Source organism: Triticum dicoccoides, chromosome 2A (genome assembly GCF_002162155.2).
Source record: "Triticum dicoccoides isolate Atlit2015 ecotype Zavitan chromosome 2A, WEW_v2.0, whole genome shotgun sequence".
Lineage (NCBI taxonomy): Eukaryota > Viridiplantae > Streptophyta > Magnoliopsida > Poales > Poaceae > Triticum > Triticum dicoccoides.
Window position 1 is genome coordinate 125,052,997 of NC_041382.1, and position 9,810 is coordinate 125,062,806.

Genomic DNA, 9,810 nt, shown 5'->3' on the forward strand with positions numbered 1-9,810 from the left:
GGGCCAGTCTCTTTTTCCTCGTAGATAGACCACGCCCACCAGCTCTACCCTCCGGTCGTTTCGCTCTCCCCTCTAGCTCGCAGCCGCCGCGCGTGACTCCAGATCTCCCGCGGCGCGACCATGGCGGCGGAAGGCAAGGTCCCGACGCTGGCCGAGGTAAGGGAAACCACACCCCCATCCGTATGCACTCTGCCCTCTTATTAGCTTAGGGTTTCCCTATGTGATTACGCGGCCGCTCCGGGGGATCGGTGCCGTGCCCCGGCCAGATCCGGCGATTTTTATCACCCCGTGGCCGGATTTGGGCCGAGAGATGGAAGTAGAATCGCACTGGTAGGTTTAGGGGTCAAGTGCCAGTGGCTTCTGTGTTTGCGATTGGAGCTGATTGGGTTATAATTGATGTTCGCTGCTGTCGAAATAACCTCATCCAGGTTCTGTGCCGTCAGATTTTGTTGTTATTCTGCGCTACTTTGGTGCGCACGAAGACACCGCTCCATAGAATTTGGCAGATTTTCATAGGTTCGGAAGAGAGCAGTGCCTGTTTTGGCTTTACAACAATTTTTAGTTGCCTGAGTTGTAGAGTTGGATTGATGTTATGCTTTTATATTTTTGTGTGTTGTATACACTGTTGTATATGATTTGCTAGTGTGACACTATTTCTGTAATTACAAGTAAAAGTGACTGTGATCTTCATCCTTCCCCCCTATGGAGGTGGTGGTTGAGATTATAGTTGAACCTTTTCCATGCATAAAAATGTATAACCCGTGAACCACTGCAACTGAGAACATGAGCTGTACTTGTAAGGTTGGAGGTGCTTGCATCTGTTCCTTGCTCCTGCACCAGTTAATATGATGTATGAACTCATGCCGATCATCTGCTTGCTTAGATTTGGAGCCGTATACAAGAGATTTGTTAGCCTGCGGATTGGATCCCTAGCATGAATTTTAATTTCTGTATTTTTGTGTGCTCATTTCATGAATCAAAGCTGACTTCTCTGTCGCTAGTTGTTCATACTGAAATTGATATTTCATGCTCCAGACCTAGTTTTGAGAACTTGAAATCCGCCCTTGCGCAGGAATATTCACTCCCACCCAAGGAGGTCCCTGTGGAAAAACCAGCTGAGGAGAAATCTGCTACGATCACTGAGGCCTCACCAGCTGATGAGCCTGCTGCTGATGTTGAGGAAAAAAGTGAAACTCCTGAGGTGAAAGAGCCAGAAGCGGAAGAAACTGTTCCTGCTGCAGAGGAAAGCGATGCGGCTCCTGAGGAAACTGAAGAGAAACCAGAAATTGTGGTATGATATTACTAACTAGTGGCAAATAATTACATCTATAACTCTTAAGTCATTGCTAAACATATGCTGAAATACAGATTGAGACGGCTCCAGCAGATTTTCGTTTCCCCACAACAAATCAAACAAGACATTGCTTCACACGCTATGTTGAATACCATAGGTATGGTCCCGCCCTTTCGCCTCTTGGAAATGGTAAATTGTTAGTGCATTTGGATCATGGACAAGAACTGTTGTTTTGTGGCAGGTGCGTAGCTGCAAAAGGAGATGATGCTCCTGAGTGTGAAAAGTTTGCAAAGTACTACCGATCACTATGCCCAAGTGAATGGGTATGTACTTTGTTTCATGCCTTAGTTTCTCTCCACTGCTGCTCGACAGTTTTCCCTGAGATGATGAGATTGGTGTTTTCTATAGCATATGGAGATTTGGTAGTTAGTTTATGTTTCCCTGCTTACCTTGAACTTGGCTAGCAGTGTTGTAATTATCCGAGGACTTCCATTAGATCCTGAAACCTTCCTCATGCAGCAATAAAGTGTTTATCATTTGATAAACCCAAACCTTTCCGTGTCAGGCTTATTCTCTCCAGTCTTCCTTTAGCCATACATATCCTTTCTGGTCAAGAGTTGCTGTTAATGTAGCAGTGTCTTTACCGAGTCCGCACGTCCTGAACCCGGGTACACATAAACCCGCTTTTCAAAAATATATTTTAAACGCGTTTTGAAATGTCAAAAAATTCAGTGCGTGCATGTTCGCAAACTATGTCCGTGGCACAAAGTTTTGTGAAAAAAGGTCTTTATTTTTTTTCTCTGCAAAAAAGACAAATATTAGTGTTTCTAAATAGCGTTCCACGACACAATGTTGTCTTTTTTGCACAGGCCAGAAAAAAAGTTGTTTTTCCGTGAAACTTTCTGCACACACATAGAATATGGAGATGTGCGCATGCACTTTTTCCAGAATATTTTGGCATTTCAAAATTTGTTTTCCAAAGTGGGTTCATCCATGTACTTCCCTGTCTTTACCTTGGTTCGCCAGGAGTTGGTTCGTTGAGTTGCATGGTTGATGTTGTAGTCTGCATGAGATTTGGAGAACTCAGAAACCTTGCAAAATTAACATCTGTGAATTAAAAACCTGATACTTCATGGCTTATGATAATTTTGCTTAGATGGTTTCCATATGAAATTATCTTTGTGGGTAGGCTTTAGCTCATATATTGCTGTGCTATGTAGAATGTCTAGGATGATTGGTGAACCTTTTTTACGTGGTCTTGATGGCTATCTTTCCGAGCTGGTGGCATTTGAGCTTGCATAGGCTATTCACAAATTGATTCATTTATTAGTAGATCTCAAGCTTCACTTATATCGCCTATGATTAGGTGGTTACAGAGAAAGGTACCCCTTTTCACAACACGGCCTTCCTCAGTTTGATAACATGGCTATGTTTTATACAGGTTGAACGTTGGAACGAGCAACGGGAGAATGGTACGTTCCCTGGACCCCTGTAAGCTTCAGTGGCGCTGGAAGGACAAACATGCCATCATCCCCACCTCCCTGGTGACTGGACAAAGTTACTTTGTGCCGAGAATTCGTCACCTTCCTTTCCTTTTTGAGGACTACTTACAAATAAGTTTTTGACTTGATGTAAGCTGAAGGTGCTGCCCATCAGTTTCTCCCAACGATCATTCACTGGATTTTATACAACATCCACCTTTGGAATTTGACTGAACTTGCTGTTTTGCGTGGCACGGTTCAAGGCGGTCATTTTGGTTGCACAGGAAATTTCTAAACCGCATGGAATAAAATTAGCAACCTAGTTCTAGCAGTGCCGATGTTTCTGAAACCCATTTCATTTCTCCTGTCTTCTGAGTAGTACATTTTATTTGGTTATATAGCTTATAGCACATATAATCTGCATAAAGGAGGCAATGACCTGCTTCTTAATTCACAAGGCATTGTGTTTACTTGAAATTTGGTGTGGTTACTATATATCAGTCTTTCTTGTGCTGGAATGTGAAAAGTAGCTCTCTATTCAAAACGACGCTGGCCTATTGAAGCACATGCTGCTGAAAAGTAGACTTGGAGTTAGCTCTACTAGGAGGGGGTATGTTCGAATGGTGTCCAATACTTCTGTAGTCATGGTCAGGTTGGTGTTTGTCTAGATGGTTGCCAATATTTCGGTCTGCCAATGACAATTTGGCAACTCAACCTCATTTTTCTAGCCAATGTTAGTCAAGCCATGGGTAAATAAAAGCCTGACCAAAATATTGGCTAGCCAAATACAGTATTTAGTAGGGCTAACTTGGGCTCAAACTAAGCACCCTTGTGAGATGAGGAGATGAACGCCCTGAGTGGGTTAGCCAAATATTAACTTGGCTATGGTAGTTCGTTGAACTTGCCTTCTTGATGCTTCTTTGTGTCTCCACAAGATCACCGACCTCCTTGATGCTTGTTTGCGTCTCCACAAGATCACCGACCTCCTCAACTCGGGATCATCCTCCCTCTCATTATCTTCCTCGCATGACCATCAACCATGGACATCTTTATGTTATCGAGGCCAAGTATGTGCGATTCATCCAACTGATACATGGAGCTTTTACTCCTTCGAGGCAGGAAGAGGAGGCATCACGGGTGGGAGAGAGGAGGGAATAGTTTGCTAAGAAGTGGTGGCGGATGCTCAAAATTGAGAGTGGGGGAGATTTTTTGGCTTACCTTTTACTCCCTCCGTTCCAAATTACTCGTCGCAGAAATGGATATATCTAGAACTAAAATACATCTAGATACATCCATACCCGCGACAAGTAATTCGGAACGGAGGGAGTAGAAGTTAATAGTTTGAGACTTTGGTTAGGTGCGTCTTAACTCCTCAAAACATAATCTTTTGAGGAGTTAGCCGTTTTTGAGAGTTTGGCTAGAGATGCTCTAACAACCTAAAGTTGTCTAAAGCTTCAAATTAAACCATTTACTAAAGGAAAAAGGGGTAGGAGCTGCGCGCCTGAGCCATTCGTCTCAAGATGTTACTCTCTGTTGTACGGTTGTACAATTACTCTGAAGTGGTAAGTTGATGATATGGTTTTAGGGGAGATCAAGCTTTGTGTAGTGTTACTTTGTCTATAGCTCTTGCATACAGTGCAAGAAACCCAACGGGAACAAGCTCTTGAGGTTGTTTGAGTTGTTACTCTCTTAGATCTATTCCATTTTATTGTGTTCCTTGGAGATGCTTGTGAGTTTTTTCTTTTCTTTTGGCGTTGAGATGCTTTTGAGTTCATTATGAGTTTTCTAGACCAGTAAGTGACATTTTAAAGAGTTTTCACTCATATTTGTTAGTTGGTGTTGCTTACGACTGTTTATTCCCATTTCTAGAACAACATAGCTCTAGTAAGCTCATATTTTGAAAGCTCGTTAATTGGATTTGATAATGAAGCATACATGCAGAACATTCTTCTGTGCAGTAAAGTGCGCTAAAAAAATATATCTTGGAAAAAGATGTGTACCCTCACAAGGTAAATTATAGAGCACTAAAACTTATTTCCTTTACATGTTGCCAAAAATACCCTCATAAGGCAAATTATAGAGCACTAAAACTTATTTCCTTTACACAATGCCAAAAATGACTCTCATGAACACATTAGACTCAATTGATATGACTAATCGTTTGTAAACATCTATTCTAAACATCTAGTTGTCCAAGTATTCTTCGATGTTCTCTCACACTAATTGTTACACATACTTCATTCATCAAAATTCAAAATAAAAGATAATATGTGGTGATGTGGTCAGGTACCGAAAATCATTGATGCAAAGTCCTGGCGAACATCCAATTCTGGGCCCGGGCTCATCTGCATCCGATGAACAGTAAAATTAAAAAAAAACTGGTTTTTTTCATATAAGATATTTTGGTGCGTGAGGTATGTGCCAAATTTCAAAGCATTTGAACATCTGAATAGCTCTAAAAAAATCGAGTCCAAACAGTAAACTTTTCCACGGACTCGAAATTTGTCTTTTTGCTTACAGCTACTCAGACATTAAAATTCTCTGAAATTTGGCAGGGACATCACGCTCTCAGTTATCTTTCTTCACCAAAAAAAAAATCAGATTTTCTAAAATTTAATTAGTATTTAAAGATTTTTTTTGTTCACTCACGAGCTCATCTTGAGCCTGAGAGCCAAAACGCCTCCCTCATAGTCCTGGTCACTACTTTATTTTGGAGATAGTCCCACAGCCCACTCACCTACCTTTGCGTTGTATGCCTTACTCCTAGTCTTGTCATGGAAGATGTACAAAACATTGACACCCATATATACCATACTTCTTCACTCTTCTACTTAGCGATACATCCTCACGTGACTCTCTTTCCCACCCAAACACAATGCTAGATATTGCTTGACATGTTTGTATCCCGACCACATATAGAAATGAAAGGTGTCGGGAATTTTTCAACAACATCGAATCTTGCTGACACTACCAGATTATTTTTCAGCATTTCTTCTGATGGGGTTCGAGGTACCACGATATGCACAAGCCGTAGCTCCTCGGACTTCACGGAGTTCAAGAAGCTTCATGGACTGCGTTGCGCTGAAGCAGTTCGGTCCCAGGCTATCCTAATGCCATGAGCATAGCCGGTGACTAGGTTAAAGACGACCCTTCAGGGACGCGAGTTGAGGAAGTTTGCACATCGTCCAACCAATGGCATTTGTGTATTCGTTGGTTTCGACGTGTTGTAGTTCAAACTGCAGCGTAAGAAGTAGCTGCCGTTTGGCCAGAAACGCCCACGGTAAAAAAAGGAACAATCCCAGTAACTTTCCCACACACGCGTCAGTCTATTGTAAATCACCAGAAGAAGAAAAAAGAAAAAACAACACAAGAAAAAAAAATGAAATCCCAAACCCTTGCAGGCAGTCTTAGATATTTTGAAAGCTCATTATTTGGATTTGATAATTTTTTTTTGAAGAGAGGCAAAAGATTTGCCTCATTCATTTAATAAGAGGAATAGAGTTTATGGTTATGTTACAACACAGACAGCGCCGCAACAACACAAGTGAATGTGACCAACTACTCTCGCGTCATCAAGTATCCCAACTTTCTAGCACCCGCAGTTACCCAAAGCATGGCCTCCTTCTTGATGTTGGCGAGTAGGACCGTTGGTGGGGCACTCTTGTGACGGAACACTCGCGCATTCTTTTCATTCCAAATTTGTTGGAAATGGAGCAAGAACACCTTTTTGGGATGTGCCATGGGTGAATGACCGCAAGCCTAGGGACATTTTTTCGAATGGAGGCTACATGCAGAACACTCTTCCGCGTGGCAAAGCACGCTAAACACCTGCAATTTTTTAGATCTTGGAAAAATTGTATGTATCGTCAGAGGGCAAATTATAGAGCACTAAACTTTTTTCCTCTACACATTACAAAAAATGACTCTCACTCATGAACACGTTAGACTTGATTGATATGACTAAATGTTTGTAAACATTCATTCCGAACATCTTGTTTTCCAAGTATTATTCGATGTTCTCTCACACTAATTGTTACACATACTTCATTCATCAAATTTCAAAATAAAAGATAATATGTGGTGATGTGGCCACGTACCAAAAATCATTGATGCATAGTCCTGGTCACTTTATTTTGGGATACTCCCATAGCCCACTCACCAACTTTTGTGTTGTATACCTTACTCCTGGTCGTGTCATGGAAGATGTACAAAACAATGACACTCATATATACCATACTTCTTCACTCTTCTACTTAGCGATCGATCCTTATGCGACCCTCCTTCCCAGCCAAACACAATGCTAGATATTCCTTGACATGTTTGTATCCTGATCAAACATAGAAATGAAAGGTGTCGGGAATTTGTCAACAACATCCAATCCTGCTAATGCAACCACATTATTTCTCAGCATTTCTTATGCTGGGATTCGAGGTACGATGATCTACTGGTGTTGTAGCTGCTCGGACTTTTACAGAGTTCAAGCATCATGGACTATGTAACCTAATCAACAACTCGTGGCTGTGTCAACGCCTTCACGAGCTGCGATCTGGTTTACGCCGGCGCCTTCAAGTAAATAATTAAAGATGCGAGTTGAGAAGGTTTGCATGTTATCCAACCAGGATTGGTGGCTCCGAGTGGATAGCTAATAGCCAATGGCATTCGTGTATGCATCGACGTGTTGTAGTTCTAGCTATCGGGTGTGTGGCTGAGTTCAAGACTCCTGTAGCGTAAAACATAGCTGTCATTTGGTCAATCCGTAACAAACTCTAAATTTGACTATTATCCCTTTTGTTGTCCGACCACTACTGTTGTCGTGCCTAAACTCTGTTCTTCTTTTCTAGTCTCTTGTTTTATCTATTTCTTTCCTAAGTGCTACTACTTGCGTCCCACTGCTGCTATTCGTGTCCAGGTTCATATCACCCAGCTTTCTTTCCACGGTGCTTCATTCAACCAGTGTCTTTTATTTCATTTTAAGGATTGATTAAACCAGTTGGTTTTGCTTGGGGCCGCACTTGATACTTAGTCCAGATTTAGAGAGGGATAAGCTTACTGAATTCTTCTGCGATTTTTTTTGAGGAATTTCTTGGATAACTTGAGAATCACATGCCTCTGTATGCGTGGAATGTGATAGTATATCTTGGACCGGCAATGTAGTACACATTTCGTCCTCTCGTCACCATTCATAAATGTCCCATTGACGACACAGCAGAACGCACACCCAAAGCACATACTTGTGGTAGCTCCGTATTCAAAACACACATGGCACCATAGCAATCCTTCTATTCCAGAAAAGCAAGCGGCACCGAGAATTTGCCACTTTCCTTTTCTTTTTGAGGACTACTTACAAATAAATAAAATTTTGACTTGATGTAGGCTGAAGGTGCTGCCCATCAGTTTATCCCAACGATCATCCACTGTATTTTGTATAACATCCACCTTTGGAATTTGACTGAACTTGCTGTTTCGTGTAGCAAAATTCAAGACATCATTCTGGTTGCACAGGAAATTTCAAAACCGCGTGGAATAAAATTAGCAACCTGGTTCTAGCACTGCCGATGTTTTTGAAACCCATCTCATTTCTTCTGTCTTCTAAGAAGTACTTTTTATTAGGTTATATAGCTCATGGGTCATATAATCTGCGTAAAGGAGGCAACGACCTGCTTCGTAATTCACAAGGCATTATATGCGTACCCGAAATTTGGTGTGGTTACTTTTGGATTTTTTGACGACCTATGCACTATTGATCAGCCTTTCTTGTGCCGGAATGTGAAACCCCCAAGCTCGAGCATTGTGGATCTGTTGCCCTGAAGCAATTCGTTCCTAGCCATGTGGGGAACTGGGGAAATACATCTCTTTTGCGCGGAACGTGATAGCATCGCTAGGTCAGTCATGTAGTACATTTTTTGTCCTCCTCTCGCCATTCGTAAAGGCCTCACAGCCGACAGAGCAAAACACGTACATGTGGTAGCTCTGTATTCAAAACAGGCATCACACGGCATAATATCATGACTGCCCGTTTGCCAGGAGAGGGCGGTGGCCTAGTGAAGCATATGCCACTGGAAAGTACACTTGGAGTTAAATGGTGGCCAATACTTTTGTAGTCATGGTAAGGTTTTTTGTGCTTGTCTAAATGGTTGCCAATATTTTTGTTTGCCCATGACAATTTGTCAACTCTAGTTCATTTTTCTAGCCAATTTTGGTCAACTCATCGATAAAATAAAAGCTTGGTCAAAATATTGGCTAGCTAAATATTTAGTAGGGCTAACCTGGGTTGAAACCAAACACCCATGTGATATGAACAAGATGAATTCCCTGAGTGGGCTAGCCAAATATTGACTGGATCAATACAACCCAATATCCTCTTGGCTACAATAGTTTGTTGACCTTGCATTCTTGATCCTTGTTTGTGTCTTCATGAGGATCACTTCACCGACCTCCTCCACTCGGGATCATCCTCCTCCCTCTCATGATCTTCCTCCCTCGCACGATCATCGACCATGGGCATCTTTATGTGATCGAGGCCGAGTATGTGTGATTCAACCAACCAATACATGAAACTTGCAACATCATATTCATACGCAATACAATCATCAACAACAAACATGTCACATGATCATTGCATTGCATCACCAAAATCCCTAGCTAAAAATGAAAAATGCTTTTGTACCTTTCAGGCACTGCGTCAGACACTTGGTGGGCATAATCCTCGCCGATGGCTGCGGTGGTCGTAGGTGGCAACGGAGGAGGTGAGGGAGTGGCGAAAGATGGAGGAGAAGACGTCGGAGTCAGCAAACTGGGAGAAGGCGTCAAAGTGGGCGGCTTATTCCACTTCTTCGTCTTTGCCTTGTTGAGGGCCTTGCCCGTCGACATCGCTTCCTCGTCCGCTTGCTGTCGACAAGAGCAACCGGAGGGCGGATGGTCATCTCCATAGACGACGTGGCCTTGCCGCCGGCCTTCGCAAACAATGTGATAGAGCCCAGAGCAGTCTTCGTCTTGAGCCACTTACTTGGTGCGGGCGGTGGCGTGTTCATGTGG

General features: G+C 42.4%; 1 protein-coding gene across 1 annotated transcript; it reads left to right on the forward strand.

Annotated features, from left to right (window-relative positions):
• LOC119353760 (cytochrome c oxidase subunit 6b-1-like) lies at positions 1 to 3,202 on the forward strand. The gene is made up of 5 exons (XM_037620437.1): positions 1 to 156; positions 1,073 to 1,291; positions 1,369 to 1,451; positions 1,536 to 1,617; positions 2,736 to 3,202. The coding sequence occupies exons 1-5, from the start codon at positions 121 to 123 to the stop codon at positions 2,787 to 2,789; spliced, it is 474 nt and encodes a 157-aa protein (XP_037476334.1). The 5' UTR covers positions 1 to 120; the 3' UTR covers positions 2,790 to 3,202.
• Positions 3,203 to 9,810: the final 6,608 nt, after the last annotated feature.

Excerpts from the sequence above, each read along its gene's own strand:
- LOC119353760 (XM_037620437.1), top strand. The coding sequence starts at position 121 with ATGGCGGCGGAAGGCAAGGTCCCGACGCTGGCCGAG. Across the intron at positions 157-1,072 it reads AGGTCCCGACGCTGGCCGAG|GAATATTCACTCCCACCCAA; the intron begins GTAAGGGAAACC and ends GCCCTTGCGCAG. Across the intron at positions 1,618-2,735 it reads CACTATGCCCAAGTGAATGG|GTTGAACGTTGGAACGAGCA; the intron begins GTATGTACTTTG and ends TGTTTTATACAG.